The 25,539-nt window shown below is 52.1% G+C and overlaps 2 protein-coding genes across 3 annotated transcripts in view; one reads left to right on the plus strand and one right to left on the minus strand.

Annotated features, from left to right (window-relative positions):
* DNAI3 (dynein axonemal intermediate chain 3) overlaps nt 1-9,115 on the plus strand; it is a 25,919-nt gene extending 16,804 nt beyond the window's left edge. Inside the window, exons 12-23 of the mRNA XM_053470059.1 lie at nt 492-569; nt 654-776; nt 2,710-2,783; nt 2,931-3,063; nt 3,883-3,970; nt 4,136-4,266; nt 4,581-4,644; nt 6,360-6,490; nt 6,966-7,170; nt 7,545-7,636; nt 7,934-8,041; nt 8,762-9,115. Coding sequence (XP_053326034.1) covers nt 492-569; nt 654-776; nt 2,710-2,783; nt 2,931-3,063; nt 3,883-3,970; nt 4,136-4,266; nt 4,581-4,644; nt 6,360-6,490; nt 6,966-7,170; nt 7,545-7,636; nt 7,934-8,041; nt 8,762-8,893 — 1,359 coding nt within the window. The 3' untranslated portion in view covers nt 8,894-9,115. The remainder of the gene's footprint in view (nt 1-491; nt 570-653; nt 777-2,709; nt 2,784-2,930; nt 3,064-3,882; nt 3,971-4,135; nt 4,267-4,580; nt 4,645-6,359; nt 6,491-6,965; nt 7,171-7,544; nt 7,637-7,933; nt 8,042-8,761) is intronic.
* A 2,356-nt stretch (nt 9,116-11,471) lies between these two features.
* SYDE2 (synapse defective Rho GTPase homolog 2) lies at nt 11,472-25,377 on the minus strand. 2 transcript variants are annotated; one of them, XM_053469938.1, is made up of 7 exons: nt 25,122-25,377; nt 20,267-20,713; nt 17,790-18,901; nt 16,992-17,118; nt 14,492-14,673; nt 13,704-13,935; nt 11,472-12,702 (listed from the first exon to the last, which is right to left on the minus strand). In XM_053469938.1, exons 1-7 carry the CDS (start codon nt 25,192-25,194, stop codon nt 12,254-12,256), a joined length of 2,622 nt encoding a protein of 873 aa, XP_053325913.1. In that variant the 5' UTR covers nt 25,195-25,377; the 3' UTR covers nt 11,472-12,253. The 2 variants fall into 2 exon arrangements, with proteins under 2 accessions (XP_053325913.1, XP_053325912.1); XM_053469937.1 differs by lacking the exon at nt 25,122-25,377 and adding an exon at nt 23,469-24,992.
* Between the last annotated feature and the right edge of the window lie 162 nt (nt 25,378-25,539).

Consider the following 25,539-nt stretch of genomic DNA (forward strand, 5'->3'; position numbering starts at 1 on the left):
GGGCCGATCATTGATTCGCCTTCCCGGCATTTATAAGCAAAAGTGACCTGCCGCGTAAAACTGATCCCAAATCCCGTGAACCCGCGTAACGCCGCCTGCAGATCACAATATATATCCCGGTACCCTGCGGGAGCAGCCATCTCACGGCCTAAACCTGCACAATTATCAAATAATACTGTCTCTGCCACAGGCTGCCACCTATCTCAGCAGGTAAGCATCTCATCGGCCCCATCTGGCCCCCGTCTAGTCACCCGTTGCTCCTGCTGTAAAGACTCAAACCTTAATCAGTCGTAGGTCTCGTCTTAGATTCAGGAGCCGTATGTCTATCCCATGCATGTTTAATACCCTTATTATCTGCGCGTGGCCTGCATGGAGCTCGATTGGGTTCATTGCATGGCGTGTTCTAGCGTGTGATTGCGTGTCACGGGTCTGTGTGGAGCCTGGTTCGCGTGTTTCCTGTGGCGCTGTGACCGAGTGCGTCTTCTCCGTAGGTCGTTGTGTGGGATATCTCGGCGTATGAAGAGAAGCTGGCAGCGAAGACCAACGCCGGCAGCAGCTCCTCTCCCCAGGTGAGCGTTTTGTATGTCGGAGGAGACGGCGGCTTCTGGGCGTCCTCTCCACGCATTGTATCTGTAACCCTTTCCCGATTCCAGAACCCGCTGGAGCCCACGGTGTCCGGCGAGCCGCCGCTGGTGAGGTTCTGCGCGCTCTCCTCCATCGAGCACGGCCACAGGGGCGCCGTCACCGACATACACTGGCTCCCCGACCACTTCGAGGTAAATCACGCAGACATAGAACTCGGCTCCGCCGGCCTGGCAAACGATGTAACTGAAGAGCTTCATGCGCTTCCCTGAGCCTGCGCGACACGGACGCCATCACGCGGGACCCGTGAGCCTGGGGAACATTCAGTCCTCTTTATAACAGACTGAGGGCCACAAACGCCGCAATGTCTTCTGACACCTTCGCGCCACACGCATGCGCAAAGCCACGCGGGAAAATACCCTCCTGCCCCGTGCCACATGCATGGCCAAAACCACACGCATGCGCAAAGCCACGCAGAAAATCACCCACCTGCCCCATGACGCTCGTATGTGCAAAGTCACGTGAAAAACACCCTTGCTCTGTATTGCGCACACGCATGCCGCCCAGCTCTGGACACACCCCTCTCTCACCTCCCCGATATACCCCTCTCTCTACCCCCGATATACCCCTCTCTCTACCCCCGATATACCCCTCTCTCTACCCCCGATATACCCCTCTCTCTACCCCCGATATACCCCTCTCTCTACCCCGACATACCCCTCTCTCTACCCCAGATATACCCTTCTCTCACCTCCCCGATATACCCCTCTCTCACCTCCCCGATATACCCCTCTCTCACCTCCCCGAAGTACCCCTCTCTCACCTCCCCGATATACCCCTCTCTCTACCCCCGATATACCCCTCTCTCCACCCCCGATATACCCCTCTCTCCACCCCCGATATACCCCTCTCTCACCTCCCCGATATACCCCTCTCTCTACCCCCGATATACCCCTCTCTCTACCCCCGATATACCCCTCTCTCTACCCCGACATACCCCTCTCTCTACCCCCGATATACCCCTCTCTCACCTCCCCGATATACCCCTCTCTCTCTCCTCCCCGAAATACCCCTCTCTCACCTCCCCGATATACCCCTCTCTCACCTCCCCGATATACCCCTCTCTCTACCCCCGATATACCCCTCTCTCCACCCCCGATATACCCCTCTCTCCACCCCCGATATACCCCTCTCTCACCTCCCCGATATACCCCTCTCTCTACCCCCGATATACCCCTCTCTCCACCCCTGAAATATACCCCTCTCTCTACCCCCGATATACCCCTCTCTCTCCTCCCCGATATACCCCTCTCTCTCCTCCCCGATATACCCCTCTCTCACCTCCCGATATACCCCTCTCTCTACCCCCCCGATATACCCCTCTCTCTACCCCCGACATACCCCTCTCTCTACCCCCGACATACCCCTCTCTCTACCCCCGATATACCCCTCTCTCTCCTCCCCGATATACCCCTCTCTCACCTCCCCGATATACCCCTCTCTCTACCCCCGATATACCCCTCTCTCACCTCCCCGATATACCCCTCTCTCACCTCCCCGATATACCCCTCTCTCTCTCCTCCCCGAAGTACCCCTCTCTCACCTCCCCGATATACCCCTCTCTCTCCTCCATGATATACCCCTCTCTCTCGCCTCCCCGATATACCCCTCTCTCTCCTTCACGATATACCCCTCTCTCTCCTCCCCGATATACCCCTCTCTCTCCTCCCCGATATACCCCTCTCTCTACCCCCGATATACCCCTCTCTCTACCCCCCGATATACCCCTCTCTCTCTCCTCCCCGATATATCCCTCTCTCTACCCCCGAAATACCCCTCTCTCGCCCCTCCCCGAAATACCCCTCTCTCGCCCCTCCCCGAAATACCCCTCTCTCTCTCTCCTCCCCGAAATACCCCTCTCTCTCTCTCCTCCCCGAAATACCCCTCTCTCCTTCCCGATATACCCCTCTCTCTCCTCCCCGAAGTACCTCTCTCTCTCTCCTCCCCGATGTACCCCTCTCTCTCTCCTCCCCGATGTACCCCTCTCTCTCTCCTCCCCGATGTACCCCTCTCTCTCTCCTCCCCGATATACCCCTCTCCCCCTCATTGATTCCTTTTGCTTTCTAGGTCACGAGAACCGGGTCTCCGTATGAGAATAGAAGCGGGTTCTGCGTTCAGCTCGTCACGTGTTCTACGGAGTGGTGCGTTTTATACAATAATGTAAAGATTCCCCGGATGCAGATTTCGGGACATTAGCGTTTGCCCCTATTTACCCCAATCCATGCCGCCCCCCCTCCCGCGTGTGCATTCTGATGACAGGGGTAACGGTGCAGCCTCTGTGTTTGCAGCTCCGTCATGTTCTGGGACATCCGATCGCAGAAACCCCCGGGGCAGAAAATAGAGAAAAATCAACCGGAAAAGCCCCAGGGGGTCCCAGACACTTTCAGACACCTTGACCTGGTCTGGCGGCCCCTCATCAAGGTACCCCATGTGTGGAACACGCCACTCACATACATGTAACCTGCCCCTTAGATCATACGTGGGGTTCTGTATTATTACATGTGGTCAGTCTATACAGGCTCGGGGGGTGAGATGACCTAGAACTCTATACCTGCCCTTATCACCCTATTTCAGGGGCAGCGGGGCGTATGCTGAATGCAGCACATCTTAAAAGAAAGGTAACCTAACCCCTGTGGGCAACCCACGGCAACAGCCATCTTAACTCCCGGTTATTAGGTTCTGCATGATTATTCAGTGTGGAGGTGGTATACGTGGCCCCTGTACATGGTGTGGAGGTGGTATACGTGGCCCCTGTACATGGTGTGGAGGTGGTATACGTGGCCCCTGTACATGGTGTAGAGGTGGTATACGTGGCCCCTGTACATGGTGTGGAGGTGGTATACGTGGCCCCTGTACATGGTGTGGAGGTGGTATACGTGGCCCCTGTACATGGTGTGGAGGTGGTATACGTGGCCCCTGTACATGGTGTGGAGGTGGTATACGTGGCCCCTGTACATGGTGTGGAGGTGGTATACGTGGCCCCTGTACATGGTGTGGAGGTGGTATACGTGGCCCCTGTACATGGTGTGGAGGTGGTATACGTGGCCCCTGTACATGGTGTGGAGGTGGTATACGTGGCCCCTGTACATGGTGTGGAGGTGGTATACGTGGCCCCTGTACATGGTGTAGAGGTGGTATACGTGGCCCCTGTACATGGTGTGGAGGTGGTATACGTGGCCCCTGTCCGTGGCGATGGAGGCTTTGTGTAAGACAATACTTGTTAGCGGCTCTTGTTTTAAGGCCACGATTCCGAGGATCGCGATTGGAGGAGAATCGAGCCCCTTGAGGATCAGCCTGAGAGAGGAAGATTTTCACAGCCGGACAGCCGGTGAGAGCGAAATGAAACCGTGTGACTGTATGTTGCGTGTATATAGCGCTCACGCATTCTGTAGCTCCGTACAATAACCCAGACCGGAGCTCGTAACATCTTTGGGATGGAGGTCCATCGGGGAGGAATAAGCAGAGCTGGGATTCACGGTCGTTTTCCCTTCAGATAAACTGCAGATTCCGGCAAAAGAGCCAAAAATCGAACGAGGCGTCGACTACGGAAAATTAAGGGCTTCGTCGGCTAAACATGCGAAGATTCGGGATGATATTAACACCAATTATTTCGCCGGGACCGAGGTGAGCGCCGGAGGGACGACGTGTCCCTGGGTTATATCATACGAGGGGTGCAGGCGTGTGAGTGCACGAGTGAGTGTGAATACATCACGGATTGTGTGTATGTAAATATCAGTGAGTGTGTGATTACTGTGTGGAGGAGTTCCTGTGAGTATCTGTGAGTGTAACTATCAGTAACTGTGCGTGTGATTGTGAGTATGTAATATCTGTGAGTGTGCGTGTGATCAGTGAGTGGAGGGAGTCCCGGTGAGTGTGAGTGCACGTGGCAGGAGGAAAGTGTCTTCCAATATGTAATGTGTGTTTGTTGTCCGTTGCAGGACGGGGAGGTGATTTACACCGACTGGAAGATGGAAAGGGATGGAGACACCGGAAAATTAATAAGTGAGTGTACTCTGCGTTCCGGTCTCTGAGCGTACTCTGCGTTCCGGGCTCTCTGCGTCCGGGGCTCTGAGCGTATTCTGCGTTCCGGGCTCTGAGCGTACTCTGCGTTCCGGGCTCTGAGCGTACTCTGCGTTCCGGGCTCTGAGCGTACTCTGCGTTCCGGGCTCTGAGCGTACTCTGCGTTCCGGGCTCTGAGCGTACTCTGCGTTCCGGGCTCTGAGCGTACTCTGCGTTCCGGGCTCTGAGCGTACTCTGCGTTCCGGTCTCGGAGCGTACTCTGCGTTCCGGTTTCCGAGCGTACTCTGCGTTCCGGTTTCCGAGCGTACTCTGCGTTCCGGTTTCCGAGCGTACTCTGCGTTCCGGTCTCTGAGCGTACTCTGCGTTCCGGTCTCTGAGCATGCTCAGCGTTCCGGTCTCTGAGCGTACTCTGCGTCCGGGGCTCTGAGCGTACTCTGCGTCCGGGGCTCTGAGCGTACTCTGCGTCCGGGGCTCTGAGCGTACTCTGCGTCCGGGGCTCTGAGCGTACTCTGCGTCCGGGGCTCTGAGCGTACTCTGCGTCCGGGGCTCTGAGCGTACTCTGCGTCCGGGGCTCTGAGCGTACTCTGCGTCCGGGGCTCTGAGCGTACTCTGCGTCCGGGGCTCTGAGCGTACTCTGCGTCCGGGGCTCTGAGCGTACTCTGCGTCCGGGGCTCTGAGCGTACTCTGCGTCCGGGGCTCTGAGCGTACTCTGCGTCCGGGGCTCTGAGCGTACTCTGCGTCCGGGGCTCTGAGCGTACTCTGCGTCCGGGGCTCTGAGCGTACTCTGCGTCCGGGGCTCTGAGCGTACTCTGCGTCCGGGGCTCTGAGCGTACTCTGCGTCCGGGGCTCTGAGCGTACTCTGCGTCCGGGGCTCTGAGCGTACTCTGCGTCCGGGGCTCTGAGCGTACTCTGCGTCCGGGGCTCTGAGCGTACTCTGCGTCCGGGGCTCTGAGCGTACTCTGCGTCCGGGGCTCTGAGCGTACTCTGCTTCCGGGGCTCTGAGCGTACCCTGCGTTCCATTCTCTGAGCGTACCCTGCGTTCCATTCTCTGAGCGTACCCTGCGTTCCGGTCTCTGAGCGTACTCTGCGTTCCGGTCTCTGAGCGTACTCTGCGTTCCGGTCTCTGAGCGTACTCTGCGTTCCGGTCTCTGAGCGTACTCTGCGTTCCGGTCTCTGAGCGTACTCTGCGTTCCGGTCTCTGAGCGTACTCTGCGTTCCGGGCTCTGAGCGTACTCTGCGTTCCGGGCTCTGAGCGTACTCTGCGTTCCGGGCTCTGAGCGTACTCTGCGTTCCGGGCTCTGAGCGTACTCTGCGTTCCGGCCTCTGAGCGTACTCTGCGTTCCGGCCTCTGAGCGTACTCTGCGTTCCGGCCTCTGAGCGTACTCTGCGTTCCGGCCTCTGAGCGTACTCTGCGTTCCGGGCTCTGAGCGTACTCTGCGTTCCGGGCTCTGAGCGTACTCTGCGTTCCGTGCTCTGAGCGTACTCTGCGTTCCGTGCTCTGAGCGTACTCTGCGTTCCGTGCTCTGAGCGTACTCTGCGTTCCGTGCTCTGAGCGTACTCTGCGTTCCGTGCTCTGAGCGTACTCTGCGTTCCGTTCTCTGAGCGTACTCTGCGTTCCAGGCTCTGAGCGTACTCTGCGTTCCAGGCTCTGAGCGTACTCTGCACATTAGAGATATTCAGAGTTTTTATGTTCCCAGGTATGAAGCCGTCACAGACGTGTGTCATGCATGACGGTGTTGTTCATACGGTACAGAGATCTCCGTTCCTGAAGGATATCGTACTCACGGTCGGGGGATGGAGCTTCGCCATTTGGAGGGAAGGGGTGACGGTACGTGTTCCTGCGCTGTCTGATTGCATGTAAACAGCACGGAAAAACGGGCTCCCTGTCACGGAAGGGGTTAGCGCTCTCTCTGACGCGGAAGGGGTTAGCGGGCTCTCTGTCGTGGAAGGGGTTAGCGGGCTCTCTGTTGTGGAAGGGGTTAACGCTTTCTCTGTCGCGGAAGGGGTTAACGCTTTCTCTGTCGCGGAAGGGGTTAACGCTTTCTCTGTCGCGGAAGGGGTTAACGCTTTCTCTGTCACGGAAGGGGTTAACGCTCTCTGTCGCGGAAGGGGTTAACGCTCTCTCTGTCGCGGAAGGGGTTAACGCTCTCTCTGTCGCGGAAGGGGTTAACTCTTTCTCTGTCGCGGAAGGGGTTAACTCTTTCTCTGTCGCGGAAGGGGTTAACTCTTTCTCTGTCGCGGAAGGAGTTAGTGGGCTCTCCGTCGCGGAAGGGGTTAACGCTCTCTCTTCATCCTCGTTCCAGGGCGGCCCCATCCTGCAGTCTCGCTGCTCTCGGAGGAGATACACGGCAGCCCATTGGTCGCCGGCCCGAGCCGGGCTCTTCTTCATTGGCAGAGAAGACGGAAACGTCGATATCTGGGATCTGCTGGAGAAAACCCACGAAGCGTCGCAGACGCAGAACGTGTCGGGGGCGGCGATCACATCCATCACGCCGTGGATCGCGTCCGGTACGGAGATTCTTTACGCCCCGTTTCCAGATCGCCCCCCGGATTTAGTTATTTCTCCCCAGGAGCCGCGGATGAGAGAGAAATCTGTTTAGATAACGTGTGGAGAGTACGTGGAAGGGGCCGATGCCTCTCTGGGGGGGTTTGTGGGTCCTGCCGCTAGTAAATGTCCCACGCTAGGGCAGATTTAGAATCTTTCGTCCCCTCACCCCCTTCTGCGGATGATGCTGGGGGGGCGAGGGGCTCAGTCCGCTGAATGGTGAGTTTAAATGACGCTGCAGGGAGATGCCGCCCCCCCCGATATAATAACGTGAGTTATTCGCTTCACGGGACTCATCGCGACGGAGAGACCCCTAACCCCTTCCTCTGCCTTGCAGCAAAGCAGCACTTTGTGGCGCTCGGAGACGATTGCGGGACTCTGCACATTCTGGAAATGCCGTGGACCCTGCGCCAGCCGTCGGCAAACGAGGTTTGTGATCCAATTAAAATGCAGCATTTCGGCAAACGGCGTATTATTGGCTAGAATTCTAATTAAAAGAAAGAGGTGAAAACCCTGCGGATTCCACTTAATTTATTCACATAATGCCAGCAGGGTCTAAGTTTTAACAGCTACGGAGTGTCCAATCAGCAACAAGCAGGACACCCCCCCCCAAACTGAAAAAAAAACCCATCTGTTTCTTGCCTGGATAGTCTCAAAAGCTTGCAATCTATTCTACTTCAGCCAATAAAGGGCTTTTTCTTTGTGTGGCCGGTGCCGTCTCCGCAGGTCTCCACCGTCCAGAATTACTTCGACAGAGAAGTGAAACACCTTGAATACTCGGAGCGGCGCAAGAAGGACGGAACCCTTGGGAAGCGGGAGCCGCACATGATGCCTGTGAGTGTGGGATTTACGGGGAACGCCGCCCCTTCAGGCTGTTTGAGTTTATATTCACTATATCTATATATATTACTGTGTGTGTATATATATATGTATATATATATATATATATATATATATACTGTGTGTGTGTGTGTGTGTGTGTGTGTATATATATATATATATATATATACTGTGTGTGTGTGTATATATATATGTATATATATATATACTGTGTGTGTGTGTGTATATATATATATGTATATATATATATATATATATAGTGTGTGTGTGTGTATGTATATATATATATATATATATATATATATATATATATAATATATTTATATACTGTGTGTGTGTGTGTGTATATATGTGTATATATATATATATATATATATATATATATATATATATATATATATATATATATATGTATATATGTATATATATATATATATATACTGTGTATATATATACTGTGTGTGTATATATGTGTATATACCTGTATCATCACTGATAATATAAATATATATATATAAATATATATATATTATGTAGCAGGAGCTTATTTATGTTCAGTTAAAATCTGCCTTGGGTCATAAGATGAGTTTAGTGTTTTTTCCCTGGTTTATATTTTCATTAATTATGACTCTTTCTGAACGAATCCAGTCCCCGATTTCCCGTTATACTTTCTACGTAACGATCATTATTTAATACGCGTTTTTATTCAACAAGGAAATCCCCCCTCCAGTAAAATCAGCAGAACAGAGCGAAGAAGAATTTGTCCGAGAATACGAGTCGTACGCGACGTTCGAACAAACGGTCCTCTCCGCGCTGAACACCGAACCGGAACCCGGGCGCGTTTAAACCGGCTCCGTCGCTCCGTCTAACCCTGTACCAGAATTCCTGTTACCCTCACAAAGACTGCCTGAACCAAGTAACAGTCAGCAGTTTACCGGTAGAGGGGGTAACGGGAGGAATAATCCTGCAGATCCCGAGGGCTGCTCTCGCAGTGGGGGGGTTGTAACAAATAAATAAATATATCGTTTTTTTTAAACTGTAATCTCTGCTTTGTTTATTTGGTGCATAAAACTGTAAAGTGCAGGATTTGGGAAAAATGGCGACAACGATGCTTCCTGGCTTCCTGCGAATCTAAAGGAAAATGAAAAGCAAAGATCCTTCAGCAGTAAATATTTTATTGCATTCGCTGCATTATGGAAGTTACCGGTACATCCAGAAAAGGTGAAGCAAGATGTCCCTGAGGACGTACTGGTATATGCCGCCTTTCCTGCAGCAGCAGGGACTCCCTTCCCGTAGGTGTCAATGAACCGACCCAGCACGAGGTCCACGGGCGTAAGGGTTTTTTTTTTATATTTTTTGTATTTTTTTTTTTAAATAAAATTGTAGTTATCAGTGCAGCATGGTTAGAGGTCCTCTTCGGGTCACAATGACATCACTTAGCTCACTTTGTTTATTGTAATTTAGTGATTTTTTTTTCTGTATTTTTGTTTTGTATTTCAGCATGTGAATCCCTGCGATCCCCCTGCACTGATCACTCCGTGATCTCTATGCAAGTCCCCACAGACTTGCGTAAAGATCAGTGCCTCATCTGAGCGATCGGATATCCCAGAAAGGTCTAGACAGACGTCGCAGGGGATACCCTGTCCTCCGATGACCTTCCGGGTGACGTCAGCAGTGACGCGAAGGATGGGCTGGGGGTCTGAGTTCTCTGCTGGGGTTTTTGCACTAGAATATCATAAAACAGGAACATTTCAAATAAAAGCTATTCCTCAGACAGAAATGAAATGAAAAACTGAAACAGTTGTGTGCCAGGATTTTGCTTGTATGTAACAGTTAATGAATACAAGAAATACAATATATACTTTGATATAAATTATAATATAGAAAATACATTTTCTGGGAGCATTTCATCGAAGCCGGTGCTTTCTTATCATTTCACATTGTTTTGTGTAAACAAACATTTGCATCATTTACCAAACTGTGGCAACTGGATCACAAAATGAAAATATTCAAAATACTTCAATGTTTTACTATAAAATGGCATTATCTGCAGTAAAAATATTACGTACAAAAATAGACACTGGAGTTTCAGACACAGAGTCGCCGCGTCCTTCACTCGTAACTCAGACGATCTCCATCCTATCTATGAAAATAAAGGGTGATTTGAAAAAGTGCCACCAAATCGTCCCGACTCGCAGCTCCTCTTGGCTTCCGCTCGTGTTGTGCTTGGGCTGTTTTGCCGACGGGAGACGTTGGCTCCGGCCGCTTTTTGCTACCCAGCCGATTAGCCGATGAGAGAACCTCTGACCCTCGTTCACAAACATTAAGATTTCTATAAATTCTGCATATTCCAGAATTCAGGACGCCGAGATAACATCTGACGGTATACTCAGGATTGCACAATAAAAACACAATTTAAAAATATTCCAATTTCTATGTACATTTTCCGCAGACATATTATTAGCCGCTGGAATTATTTTGTCTTCGTTATATTTGGAGCTCTTGTATATACATAATATATATTATACGAATAAATCTGGTACCGAACCAACACAGTGCACTCGGCGCTGTACCGAGGAAGCTACATACTCGGTATTAGTATACATATTAATCGACAGATTGAGATAAACTAAATTATAAAAACTAACATGGAGAACGATGAAGCTCAGATTAAGGGAAAAAGGAACAAAAACATTCTCTGTGTAAGAGATCGTACCGCGACGAGTACCGCATTCTAAATGAGGATGACATCAGGCGTGAAGGGAGTAAACATGGATTCCATGAAGACCAAGCTGCTTGGCTTTAACTTTGTGGTGGGTTACATTATCGGTATTATAATGGATTTGGGGGCATGGATCATCCTTAAGATCTCTGGCCCTTTGGAGAAGGAATCATTGATAGAACGTTCTACGTTAAAGGCTTATTCACTAAATAACACCCAACCTGGAAGCTTTTCCTTCAGGAAGGGCTGAGCTGGCATTTATTGCTATAATATTATACAGGGCCGGCTCACTGATTTAACTATACATTATATAGGGCCAGCTCAGCCCTTTCTGAAGAAGCTCCTCAGTGTCACCCTTTCACAATGTATAAAGTTACCAGAATCAGAAGATTGTTATTAATTTGCGGTCTCTGAGCGTCTGGGTAAAGAGGAAGACACGGATACGATGTCATATATTGGCACTTAGTAGTAAAAGGCAGAGGTTGCAGAGAAGAGGGTGCTGGGGAACGGCCCTAGGTCAGCACCCAACCCAAACACATTGCTGTACTTGCCCCTTCCTAAAGGGCCAGCCCTGCGTGAGATTTATTCAGTTTGAAGACTTGGGGTAAAATAAAACTCCCTTGACCTTAATATTCTCGTAACGTTTCAGTAAGTCGGAGTAAAGGACGATAAAAGTCAATCTCTTCTACATTTTTTCCTTCAGTAATCTTTAGGGAATTTTCCACATACGCAAAAGTGACCCGTCTGCTCTAGAACCGAACATAAAGAATTCCCGCAAAACTGTCACACTTGGGCTCTTGCATCGCTCGTGGCGCCAAGATTCACACATCAGCTGCCAAGAAGCTTCTATCTCTGGAAAGGGTTCAGAAATCTAGAAAGAGGGGACCTGACCTCCCTGTGGAGTTAAAGTGATTAAGGTGGCACAGAAAGACAGACATTTCTGGACAGACAGACACCTTCCTGACATTCACAGTCCTGACCTTGGGATGCCGAGACCTGAAAGAGGATGAGAATCCCACCCGAGTTTTAGGATTCCTCCACGTCTCATGTTCTTACATATATCTTCTGAGCAACATGCCAACTATGAGAGCCGTGAAACGAAACACTGTATGAGCAGTAATCTAGAACCGCCATTCCAGTGGCTTCTCGCCACCAAGAGAGATCCTTCAAGAATCATATGAAAGTAACAATTAAAAAAAATAGGATTTATATTTCTGGACATTTAAATAATTGCTTTAAGCGTAAATATTATAAAATGCAACAAAGTCTTCGTTTTGAGACACGAATAACATAGCAGCTTTTGCATTGCAAATAGCTGAACTCGGACTGGATGAAGACAGTTACGTAAATTGTACCGTGAGGTGCATGATTCAGAAACATTTTAAGGAGACCCCCAAGGGGTTAAAATCAATATCATTCTTCTAATAAGAAGAAACAGTTAATAAGGTGAGCGGGTAGCGATGGGAAGGGAACATTTTGGAGAGTTAAATACGAACATTTAACTTATTTTTGTTCAGCTCCCTCTCTAAGTTCCCCAGCAGGGTGTCGATGCTCTCCTGTAAGTCATGCAGGTTCACTCCTTGTTCCTCGGAAACGTCTCTTCCGTGGTGGGATAGGAAGTCCCCGAGTGAGCGTTCCTTCGTGATTATTTGCTGCCTCGCACTACCTGACTGCGTCCGGATCCCGAGACCGTCCGAGGTGACGTTCTGATTATCTGCATCTTCGCTCTGGGATACGAAGTAGCCGTCCCGGCAGCTGCTCCAGTCTCCGGCGTAGCGGTTACTCGAAGGACTGTCCAGCCGGGCGACCCGGGGCCTCAGCACCCCAGACATTTCAGTGCTGCCCAGATTCAACATCTGAGGACGAGGCTTCTTTCGTCGAAGGCATGGCTGCTGTCCAGACGCCGGGCTGGTTGGGGATTTTGCGCTTTTCACTGCCAGAGAAACAATATTTTAGAGATTCCCATTATTAAAAGAACAATAAATGCAATTCAAACCAAATCATGCCTTTAAAGGGTTAATAACGTCACCATTTGCGACTGTGATTACTGATAGACGCAGCCACGCAGCTAACACACAAACACGGTTAAGAAAAAAACCCAACCAATGCTGGGTGTTAAGATGCAGAACACGAGATCCTCAATGTCACAGCCAGCAGGTTACGACTTGTAGGGTGGACAGCAAACGCGCATGCGTTACACGCCGCCATGCAGGCCCAAACCTGGAGGCGTGGGTTACCTGATCCAAGGCTGCTAAGTGCCTCGTCTTTACTGGTTCCCTGCGGCAAATGGGACAGTTGGTTTATTCCTTCCTACGCGAGGAGACAGCCTCATACCCAACATACCGAGTGTCAGGGACTCATTGACTGATATATATATATATATATATATATATATATATATATATATATATATATATATATAGGGACAACTATTACTGGGCCAACACAGAAACATAAGCTTTCTGGCCCCCAGATCGCTTTTTCAATCTGAAGAAAAGACCTGTGAGGTCTCAAAGCTCATGTGACATTTTCTATGCTGACCCGCTAGTCTTCTCTTGGACCCATAAAACTATAACCATTTCCGTGATTTACATACAGAATTATTACCATCAGAAAAACGCACCCAAACAGCAGCTGTCCCACAGCGGATAACGGATAAAATTAAAGTTTATAAAGCTTTGCCCTCGGGCAGGGTCACGCTGATGGTCACGTTGGAGCCTTATTTATGGGATGAAGAGCAGCATGTTGATGGCTCCTGAGAATGTCCAAGTCTTCCTTCACCTAAAGCATTTCCTAATCTCTACATTACATTCCTTTATAAAATCCGGATTAACTATGATGGATTATAACGTTTTGCAGACAGCTCAGGGATATGAGGACATACCGAGAACTGCCCCAGACGTACATACCGGTCGACTTATTTACCCCATTTACCTGGCCACATCTGCAGCAGATAGTGAAGAACCTCTATGTGCTTCTTGAAGTCCAGGGCGCTGGCCAGTTCCTCCGAATCGATGAAGACTCTGTTACTGTGAACGGAAGTTTCCTGCCTTTGGCTCAGCAGGACGGGCCCGAAGCACACGGCCAGGTTCTGGCACGTCATCTTGTTCACTTCATGGTACGAAGCCACCAGTTTCAAGTGGTCAAGAAGCATTTTCAAGGTTGCCTGCGGTAACGTATGCAAGAAAATAATTACAAAGACTATTCTCACCCGGCAAGAAACCAAGGAACAGAAACGCAAAGCCGGGTTCTGCGAAAAAAGCGATTCCCAGTAAAGCAGAATATAGAAAATCAAACATAGGAAATATCACGGCCGCAAATCTTACAAACGATGCCCCCCAAACGCCACTGGAGGAAAGTCAGGAACCCCCCGGTTATGGCTACTTTGGTGAAAGTAATTTAATGCCTAAGAGAAGGAACGCTGGCCCATCGCTTCTATACATAAAAAAATACAAAAATAGCCATATCGCCTCTTTAAAGGCACAACCTCCACCACTCAACCCAACCTACAGAGGGTTCCAGAGCAGGTTCTCACCGCGCCTGCCTCGTCACGCACTTTGCCCAGAAAACATTACTAACGCCAGGCAATGCTGTGGAATTTGTTTATATTTCTGCCCATTATTTGCATTCAAAGGATTTCAGGAACAAATAAATACGGGGTGAGGAATACGGTGCCAGAAGATCATGTGAAGTCGCTGACTAGGACCCCAGACGGCTCCTACCCTCTCCACATCTGGGAGGCAGTCCAGGAGCTCGACCGTCAGCTCTGAATCCTTGGGATCGTTCTCACAGCCGCTTGCGGTCATCTTCAGGGGCTTCACGGCCATCGCGTTCAACACCGCTTCATATAACTGTTTCGTAATCAGAGGGGAAGGCAGTTCCCGTAAATAATCTTTTAAAACACCTGAAAGGATTAAACGCGTGAAATTAATCATATCGGCAGAAACAAAGCAAGACACGGGGGGGGCATTACCGCAGAATTAACGAAAATCTTATTCATCTCTGAAGTCGGTAAAAAGGGGGCAACGCAGGGTCCTCACATCTGAGATTTAAACAGCGGCGCCAGCGACGGCCGCAGCGATGCGATTTTCAGGGTTCGATTAACTAAACTGGTTTAATAGATCTGGGATCAGACAGAAGCTGAAAAATCCCCACAACACGGAAAAAAAAACTGTGAAAGGTCAAGCTGCGCAAAGAACGTCTAATATCAGAACCAACGAGAGAAACGGCCTCTAAGGAAAGGGAATTCAGACTTTAACGGCCAGAAATTCCCAGGATCCGGATGCCGATAGCCAGCAAGATCCTGAAGATGAACCCCCCACGCCATGCGCCAACAGATTCCCCGCGTTGTGCTTTGATGCGATGCATGGACAGAACACGCAATTCTGTGCAGCGCAGCCTCGGCGTGTCAGAGAATACACTCCAAACGCCCCCGGCCCGCACCGAGACGCCTGCGTGTCCGTCTGGGGCCGGATGGAGGAATCGTAATCAGGGCTGAAAATTCATTGGATAACGTCGCTTCTGTCGACACTCCCCGATAATCTCGCCTCCCACAACATCACCAAATCTGCCAGAAAACGTCCGATCGCCAATCCCGGGACACACAAACCTCCTCGGTCTTTGTCCTAAACAAAGAAACGCCAAGGAAAGGTCCTTGAGATCGCAGCGCGGCGGCCGGAGCACTCAACGCATCCAGAGCAGCAACTGAGTGGCCAGACGCGGCCCTCGTTCTATCAGCCAATCGGATCGCCGCTTTTCCTTTTGCAGGTTAGGAGTTGAGGTTTAAAGCGGCCGCTGAAGCTTCCAAACTGATGAACAGAGTTTAAAACGTACTTATTCAAGGGGCTCTCCCACCGATTCTTTTTATTAATCGGATCACATTTCAAATGTCAGTGCGCACGAGCGCATGGACAAACTCTGGCCAAAACAGACAAAATTAACCAAACTTTACACGATACACAAAAATCTGTTTTCAAAAATAGTGTTCTTTGTTAGTTTTACCCCAGTTGTAGTTTTTGCATATCAGCCATTTGTACGAGTTCTCGCTCTGTTATCCGAGCCCTGATCTACTAAACAAACACTCTGACTCCTTATCATACTGCCTGTGGGGAACAATAGAATGGCTCAGTCTTAATCATCCAGCAAAACCCTCTGACTAATGAAAGTCTATGGAGGGACGGACTTCATTAGCATTGCCATAAAGCATCTGCAGCAGGACCTGCTGACTAATGAAAGTCTATGGAGGGACGGACTTCATTAGCATCGCCATAAAGCATCTGCAGCAGGACCCGCTGACTAATGAAAGTCTATGGAGGGACGGACTTCATTAGCATCGCCATAAAGCATCAGCTCAGTGTGGTGTTAGAGGGGAAAGTCACCAAAACATGACATGACTGACAGCGACGGCGGCTCCAGGTCTGCAGATAACAGGAGTTTATTGGGAGAAAATGAGATAAAACCAGGTTTCCGTCAATGCCGACCAGCATTACTGGTACCCCCAGCGCAGGGGGTAATTACCGTATACATCGCTGCAGGGCATTACAGAAACTCTCTCACCTCCTCCACCAACAGCTCACGAAACTCTTCATTCATGAAATTGTAACTTTCCCAGCATGAAACTGACTTCTTATGGTAAATAAAACTTATCGACCGCGAAGCTGAGCGTATCGTTACCACGGGGTGGGGGGGACCGGGGAGGGGTTGGTGTTTGTGGCAGGAGTCAGATGCCGGTCGGATTGTTATATTTAAGCTCGTCTGACGTCTCGCACAGTCTCTGCGCCAACGAGTTTAGACAGCCGGCACAGGGCTCTCCACCTCATTAGCTCCTCGTTTTCAGAGTCGCTGAGCCGTTAAGCGTGTGACATGGATGACAGCAGACGTGATGCAAGCGCACAAGTATGAGCCGAGGCCGCCGGGGGATTTACGTTCGAAGGACCGAGAATCGCCTGCCCAGCCGCCATCATCGCTAGAAGTTCAGTTCCAAGAGCGTCGGGGCAGTTTGTTCTTAAGGACCGGGACCTGAGCATCATTTCTACGAGGACGCGGCGATATATCTGTGGAAGGGTTACTGCGCATGAACTGGACACATTTATACCCCCCTGCCCACGCTTTTGAGTGTCAGACTGTCAGACAGGCAAAGCAGCCAATCACAGCAATGGTGAGGGGCTTAGCCCTTAGACCCCCCCCCGTTGCACCCTGTGGGGTATGTTCCCTCGGTGGTACCTGTTATCACATTGATGTCGGGATAGTCGTTTTCCCCCAAGCCGACCGCTTTACAGTCTCTCTCAAAGGCCTCTCGGAGCTCCTTCTTCACCGCAGCCGAGCCGCACAAACGATACAATCCCACAACCTGAAAGAGGAAGAATGTTATATTAATGGCCCAAAATGTCACCCCCCCCATGTCACCATCGCAGGCCCCCTCCCCCACCTTCCAGCCGAGACCCAGATGTAGACAGGACAAGGAGAACACGTCAGCTTCTCGTCTCATCAACGCGTCTGCTTGCAAGATGTGCAAACAAATCATCTAAATGACAGTGTTTGCCATCTCCTCAGACACCAATAAACGGCTCGGTGCTGCCCCTGCGCGACCAACAACCAGGCGCGGGATCGCTGAGCGCAGCGTGTGTCGTGCTCAGTACTGCTATATTACGGGACATATCGGCAGATGGGTCAAGAGGCTTCCCTGGCATACCCATCATACCTGTATATAGGACACGGTACACACACACACACACACACACACACACGCGTTACTCACACACACAACACGATACGTTACTCACACACACACACACACGACACGTTACTCACACACGTTACACACACGTTACTCACACACACACACACGACACGTTACTCACACACACGACACGACATAAAGCTTATATCTGTCCTGTGCAGGCTTAAATTCCTTCAGTGGATCAACCTCTACTAATTGAAAGATGTTCCCTTCATCCACTACCCTCTCTGTGAAACAAAAGCCCCCGCTGACCATTTCCATGCCATGGGGGGGGGCATTACCTGGCAGCCCCTCTTTTCAATCTCCGTGATGCATTTCTCGATCAGGAGCGGCACCATGCAGCCCGCGTTTTCCTTCTCAACCACTTTCCTGGCTTCCACCCCGAATATTTCCGACTCTCGACCGCCTCCGACGCGGTCCACGGAATTGTCCCACTGCTCCATGAGACTCAGCTTCACGTAGATGAGCCCCCGCGGCTCCAGCTTCACGGCCAGCTGATGAGTCTTTACCACGCGGAAGAGCGTCGGCAGAACCACCGTCCCGTGGCAGCAGACGCGGTTCCTGCGAGGTGCCGGATCCCAGCTGAACACGACGAGCTTCAGGTGCTGCGCGTTCTCCAGCTCGATATTAAAGGTGTGATCCATGTCCAGGAAGGTGGTCCGGCAGGTGAGCAGCGCGGTCCGGGCTTTATTCACCGAATCCACCTGAATGGCGCAGAACACGTCTTTGGAGTCTATCCTCGGCGGCTTTAAGTCCTCGGCCCCGTAGAAGTGGGCGCTCACCAGCCCCGAAACGTACTGGCCGCACTTGGGCTGATCGGAAAAGCTGTAGTGTCGAAAAGCGTCGATGTCTATGTCGCCCTTTAGGTTGTTGGCCGGCAGAGCGTCTTTGGCCCTCGGCGCTCTGCTTTCAGGCCCGTGTTTCCCGGACTTGGAGATGAGCTCCGGGGAGTCTCCATCGCTGAGGTAGCCGCCTTTGCTCGAGGATTTGGAGCTGCTGCTTTGCTTCTTCTGGGGCTGGGAGGACACGCTGCTGTCCAGATGGTATCGGCTGATGACGTTTCTGCTGGCGGCCGTCGAGCTGCCGGCGGTGGATAAAGATGGCGCGTGGCTGGCGTCCCGGACGCGTCCTTTGGAAGCGGGATGGTCTGAGCTCGCGTGGTTGGAAGTCGCTCTCACACTCAGCTTTCGGCTGAGTTCAGGCAGCTTCTTCATCTTCATCGAGAGCTTGCGCACCGTCCGGGGGGACTTGATTTTATCCGGCAGAGACCAACTAATGCTGCCTGCTTTCTTTGTGGGGCTGGGACTAGACGGGGGTGAAAAGTCAGTCGTCGGGGGTGAAAAGTCAGTTGCCGGGGCAGAATTCAACTTTATGGGACTCTGAAGATCAGGACCTAAAAGACATAAAGATCCAAATGAGCTTCACACGGGCGTCAGAGGGAGAACACAATGACGCCCCCCCCCCAAGACCCAATGACCTCTGTGAAGGTCAAATCTGATCTCTTAGGGCATTCGGCTATCCGCCCAACCCACTCCACGCAAACACAGCCTAACAGGCAAACTATGGAGGCAAATGTATACCCAGCATCAGGCGCTTTGTTCACACCTCTCCGCGGACGCGTCAGGGACACATAACGGGGGGGCGTTACGGTGATGTCTCTGCGGATGCATCGGGGACACGTACCGGGTTTTTGTGATGTCTCTGCGGACGCGTCGGGGACACGTACCGGGTTTTTGTGATGTCTCTGCGGACGCGTCGGGGACACGTGCCGGGTTTTTGTGATGTCTCTGCGGACGCGTCGGGTACACGTAACGGGGGGGCGTTTTTATGATGTCTCTGCGGACGCGTCGGGACGTAACGGCCGCGCACGTTTTTATGGATTTTAACGCCGCAGCCCCTTTAGCTCCATATGACGGTCTGGCATTCTGTAACTGACACCGTTTGGTACTTTCTTTGTGGGGTTAGAAGGGGCCGCATTACCTTCATTCCGTTCCAAACCGATAAGAACTCAGTACAGGCACAAACTTGCGGCTCCGCTGTTACTGACCCCGGCCACCCCACTCGGTCAGCCGAGCACGGCACGCATTCCCACAATCCTCCCCTACAGGCTGCAGCCGTAAAGAAATAAGCCAGGCATTCTAGGAATGGCAGCGAACAACGAGCCAAAACACCCTTAGAAAGAAAGCCACAGCGCCCGGAACGTCTGAACGGAACGAGGGTCACCGGAGTCGTGGGGGGGGCAGGGCCCAGGGGCCACTCAGCCAAAAAATGTCTCAACAACAAAACTGTTTGCAGGAAACCTTTTATGGGAAAATATGTAAAAGTCTCTTTAAAACTGCCCCCTGGGGGTGACGGATCCCACGCACATGAACATCGGGCCCCGGGGCCAGCAGAGGGGACACAAAACATTGAAGTAAAAAAGGATTTAACAAAAGACAGGAGGGGAGAAAAGTTACAAGGAGAGGCCGGAATCCAACACTAGAGGGTCAGAGACTGAGATGGAACGGAAGGAAGTTTTACTTTAGTGAGAGGGTGGTAGATAAGTGGAACAGCGTCCCAGCAGAAGTGGTAGAGGGTAATACAGTGAGGGGATTAAACATGCATGGGATAGACATACGGCTCCGGAATCTAAGATGAGACCATGAGGAATAAATAAGGTTATAGCAAGAGAGACGGACAGACAGCTTCTCAGCGGATCTGCAAACGACATTCCAGAAAATATAAAAATCCCACCGGGGTTTAAGCCAGGAGCCCCTACCTGCTTTGGCGCATTTGGCTTTGGGTAACTCCTCGGCCGTCTCGCTCCCCACAGGTCCGGCTCCCGGCGTTTGCAGACTGCGGTTGGGGGAACGGAACGAATCCGGCGAATTAACGTCACCGCTGGGAGGCGGCTCATCATCCTCAGGGATAGGATTGTACCAAATCTCGCCTTCGTCGTCGGCATCGTTCTCGTCGCCGGAGGTGCCGGCGGGGGACTGCAGGGGGGGCGGCGCGGCGTTGTGGGGGTGAAGGGCCGGGCTGATTGCCGGGGGGCCGCGGGAAGCATTGTTCTCGTTCCTGCGCAGCGATTTCTGCGAGCTCTGCGCCAGCCACGTCCTTTTCTTGGAGACGGTGATCCGGGTTCTCTGCAGGTTCTGCTCGTTCTGCTCCGGAACCTTAACATCTTTTCTGACGGCCGACGAGGAATAAACATTTTCTATCAAATCTACAAAGAAGGAGAACAACACGTTTTAATACGCGAGGCCCGGCTGCCCAGCTCACGGCCCGAGGGCCGAATACTCAGAGACACTCTGCCACCTTTATTAATCTGCCAGAAATCAGGTATAATTTACAATCCCCACCAGGCCAGAGAGCAGCAAAGGTCCCCTTTCCACCGTTACGGGGGTGTTTGCAGCAGCTTCCACCAACATAGCCTGCAAAGCATTAGACACTGCGTCCCCTGCTTATACACAGGTGTGTCCCTGCACCGGCAGGAGCCAGCAGAGGTTACAGATGCTGCCTGTCCTGCTTATACACAGGTGTGTCCCTGCATCTTTGACAGCCTGCAGTGGGTTACAGACACTGCGAACCCTGCTTACACACAGGTCTGTTATAACACTTTCTGCTTTAGAGTGGAAGTAAAGTGTTTATTGTGCAGATGACTCCTACGACCGCCAGCCAGTTGAGCTTCAGCTGAATAGTGAAATGTTCTAGATTGTAAGCTCCTTTGCGCAGGTCAATCTGTCATGCTACTATATAACCCATCCCCCACACGCACAGCACGCCGGCCGCCGCTCTCCGTATCCTCACTCAGGAAGCCATGCGCCGCCAGACTTCATGTTACTAAAGTCCTAACAGAGAGTCTATTGACACGGCGCCGGCCGGATGCCCCGACACGTTTACACAAGTCCCTGCATTCCAAGAACGAAAAAAACACGGAGCAAACAAAGGGGCCGCTCAGTGCCGGCTGCGGGTTACCCTTCAGCGGCATCAATAAACACTCCACCATCTGCCCCCGGGCAATCCCGCCCAATGTCACCCCCTCCCGGGGCAAACCCACCCAATGTCACCCCCTGCCCGGGGCAATCACGCCCAATGTCACCCCCTGCACAGGCACCTTTTGTCACTTTTTTATTTACCGGCTGGGCCAATCAGGCGACAGCTAAAACAAGTAGAAAAACTTAATTTTCTATTTAAAAGCAGTCCGGCCAAATACCCCCCGTTACCGTCCGTACACCAAACAAGCGACATGCGCGAGACCGGCGTTACAGGGCAAAGGCGAGCGTCTAACATTCTCACCCCGAGGGGGCGTCGCACGCCACTCACTGACCAATCAGCAGCTTCAGGTTTAAACCCAGTCTATGGGCCCCATGCACGCAAAAGTCACGGATTTTGGGGGTTTCGTTTAAGGAATTGCCAGCTTCAAAAATCTCATTAACAACCTGAAAGAAGCCGATTACGCAGCACGTGACCTCATTCCCCCGATCACGTGACCTCATTCCCCCCAAACACGTGACCTCATTCCCCTGATTACAGGGGTTCGGCTGGTCGTGGGGGTACGGAGCTCTATAGGAAGCATACGTCGGCTGATGCCAGCTCAGTTGGAAGTATTTCTCCTGATAACGTCTTAAACTGCAGGTTTGATTCTTATGAATGGCGAAAGGCGCTTTTGGCCCCTCTTGGCCTCCAAAGGTTAAAATCATCACCATTTAGTGAATTACTTAAAGCTGCTACTTATGCTGTAATAAGGAAAGAAACGGAATGGCTGCGCCGCAATCAGGAAAGACAAGAGGGTTACGGCGAATCGTGCCCAGTCGCAGATCTAAAGAAGTAGTTGACATAGTGCCCCGTAGCCTCCCGTTTGATAAATGCCTCTCCGTCTCCCTGCGAGCCCCAGGCCTGCAGCGACAGCTTCACATTCCAGGCCTTTTCAGACGCTCCTTTGGCACAAAAAAAAAGTTGACTTTGGGTTCAGCGACTAAAAACTATTTCACTGGAATGCGGAGAAATCGGCGTCAGAAACGTGCAGCCGGAGAGATAAAAACAAACGGCTCGTCTTTTCCTTAGCGCTTTAAAAGCCAGCGCACAGAGCTGTGGGAAGGGAAGGGTTAAGGGCCCGGGACACCGGCAGGTTTCTGGGGTGTGCGGTTTAAAGCCCGTTACTGGGGGGACTGGGAGAGACGGCCAGAGACGGGTGCCCGACCGCGTTCAGATAAACGCGGGTAACCCGGCGGCCCTCGCTGCCGTCCCGCGGGCCGCTCTGTAAACGCTAGGAAGCGCGCGGCTAATTGCTCTGCCCACAACAAATTGCTGCCTGCACGGCTGTGTAATTTGCCTCTTCTTCATAAAGCCCTAAAAACAAAGCGGCCACCGCGGACGCTCATTAAAGCGGAACCTCGGCGCCATAATAGCTGCGCTGTGGCACGCCGCAGCCAGGGCAGTCAGGGGGTCCATAGCGAGGTCTCTGCCCCCACTCTTCACGTTGCGCTTCCGTAGAATGCGAACGAACCTTTATATGGTAATCCCAGGCAGACGGGACAAAGGAATTCCCAGTGTTTAGTCTGCCTCGTGATTAAATCCAGAACGTAGGCACGCTCTAATCATACCGTAAGAACAAAACAATCTATCTTTGGGGGCCCACCTCCCCAAAAACCAGCGGAACCGGAGGGAGATTTTTTTCGTGGGGCATTATTTAGCTCTGGTGCAGAAGACATGCAGGGGTCTTACCAATTTCTGACCCTGTCTCATAACCGCAAACCATATAAAAATATACGAACATATAAAATACAATAAGAACTTCAGAAAATCGCTCCAAGACATGAAGATCATGCAAGGGGGTAACAGAAAGCACCACCTAAGGGCCAAGGAGACCAGCGATGAGCTCCGCCACCCGTTAGCACTAACAGAAAAAGAAAAGGTTCCTCCACCAGTGAAGAGAAGGGTTCCCGGCTGTGTCCAGGACCGGTGCCGGACTCGCCTACCTGTCAGCGGGGGCCTCTGGTTCCCTCCAGGCGCCAGATCTGAAGTACCCTGGGGCAGCTGGGCCCGTCCGCTCTCAGAACGATTGGACGCCGGCTTACAGGACCCGTTGGCTCTCTGAGACGATCCGATGAGGCGTTCCTTCATGTCCAAAGATAACAAGCGTCCTTTGTACATCCATTTCTGCATCTTCCCGACAGTTAGTCCCGACTGCTTTTGTGAAAACCTATGGGCCCCGGGACCGGCATTACTGTCCCTGTCACGAGCACCGTTGTGCGTGGCGTCCGACTGAGCCTCACTGCCAAAGTGTGAGTGTTCCCAGCTCGCTGGGCAGAGGATGGGCTGGAGGCCGGAACTGCCCTCGTTGCCCTGGCACCATTCCAGGACATAATCCGAGGACAGGGGACTGGGGAAGGGATTGTACTTTATTAGACTGTCACTGTGACATCGCTGCAAGGCCTGCTGTCCGGGACCAGGCAAGGAATTTACGGCATCCAAACTTTTACTTAATAGCTGCTGCCGGGTAGTTGTGCGGCTCCCTGATGCCCCGGGTGGCACTCGCCTGAGACTGCCTTCATCTGAAGACCACACGTCACTCTCTAGAGCTCTGACTGAAGATGACGAGTAAACGCTGTCTTGGGACTGGGAGGTGGAAGGCTGTCTCTCTGCCCTGGACGTGGGGCTATCGGTGTGCTTTCCAAGAGGCATGTCATGCATGGCGTGAATCAGGAAATAATACGCTTCTTGCAACTGAGACCTCAGACGGTCATTCTCCAGGTAAATATTGACAGCGTCTGCCCGGTGCTGGTGGCCGTGGCCAGCTGGCGGGGAGGTGATGGCCCTGTGCGTCGGGTCTGCTCTTGGCAAATGACACGCACCGTTACACAAAGCGTCCGCGGTGCTGTTGTCATAATAATCCTCGTCCTCGCTGTCCTCCGAATGGTGCCGAGGGCTCCCACAAATCGGGCCACCCAAGAGATCAGAGCAGTCCGGAGAGGGTGACTGGATATAACTGCCCCCCAAAACACCAGGGTAGCAGTAGGCAGAGTTGGGCAAGCCCATACTGGGGTGAGACTCCTGGGGGCCGCCTGCCAGAGACTGCTCAGGGAACACAAAGGTCAAAGAAGGAGCTGGGGAGGTGTAGGGGGGCACCCTCTCCATAGCGGAGCCTCCAATACATGGCGCGCTTGCAGGGGGCCTCGGCGGAGGGAGCGGATTAGCTGCGTACCCCCTGTAGTAGATGTGGGCGTCCGCGTGACAGCTGACTCTACGCTTGGCTGAATGGTCCTCCCCTCGTACCCCGTGATTACTGTAGAAAGAGGGTCCGCTGCCTGGCACAGGGCCTGAGGACCCCAAAATCAGGGAACACCAGTAGTTATTGTTATTGTGATTCTGACTGGGTAATCCTAAGGACTCTGCCCCATACCCAACGCTGACCCGCTCTGTGGCCCCTGCTCTGCACCCCATGCTGTCTGTAGCCCCTGTCCTATGGCCCACACCAGCCAAATCTGTGGGTCTTGCCCTGTACCCCATGTCAACCCCATCTGTGGCCCTTGTCCCTCCCTCCCAGACAGTGCCCCCATTATACCACTTGGTGGCACCTGCCCTGCCTCCGTTGTCATTGTCCCCTTTGCCTTCCCCGAGGCCCCCTTTACCTTCTCCGTTACACTCCTTCTTCGCTCTCCTTCCCCGCAGTTTCGACAGGGTCCTCCGCAGAGGGTCGGCCATTCCTGCCCTGCGGCCCCCTCACTGGGGGGGGGCCCGGAGACCGACCCCCTGAGCCCCCCGAGCGACCGGATACTGGGGCACCATGTCTGCTACCCGGGGTCTAGTCAGCGCCCCCAGCCGCTCTCATTACCGGCGGATTCCCGCTCAGTCCCGCCGCTCGGTGCCTTCTCCCCACTCTCGGCGTCTGACAGCCCACTGCGCATGCCCGGAATCCGAGCCTGACTGGCCCCCCACTGCGCATGCCTGGAATCTGGACCCGACTTGCGGCCGACTGCGCATGCCCGGAATCCGAACCCGACTGCACATGTCTGGAATCCTAGTCCGCCTCCAGAGTCTGTGCACTGC

Source organism: Spea bombifrons, chromosome 6, assembly GCF_027358695.1.
Source record: "Spea bombifrons isolate aSpeBom1 chromosome 6, aSpeBom1.2.pri, whole genome shotgun sequence".
Lineage (NCBI taxonomy): Eukaryota > Metazoa > Chordata > Amphibia > Anura > Pelobatidae > Spea > Spea bombifrons.

What these genes read in the sequence shown, in the direction of transcription:
- SYDE2 (XM_053469937.1), bottom strand. Translation starts at nt 24,933, where the DNA reads ATGGGGTGCAGAGCAGGGGCCACAGAGCGGGTCAGCGTTGGGTATGGG. An exon ending in TTGAAAAGAGGGGCTGCCAG is followed by an intron (nt 17,119 to 17,789) that starts GTAATGCCCCCC and finishes TTCCTCTTTCAG; the next exon opens with GTTGTGGGATTGTATCGTTT. An exon ending in TCTGCTGCAGATGTGGCCAG is followed by an intron (nt 12,703 to 13,703) that starts GTAAATGGGGTA and finishes TTTCTCTGGCAG; the next exon opens with TGAAAAGCGCAAAATCCCCA.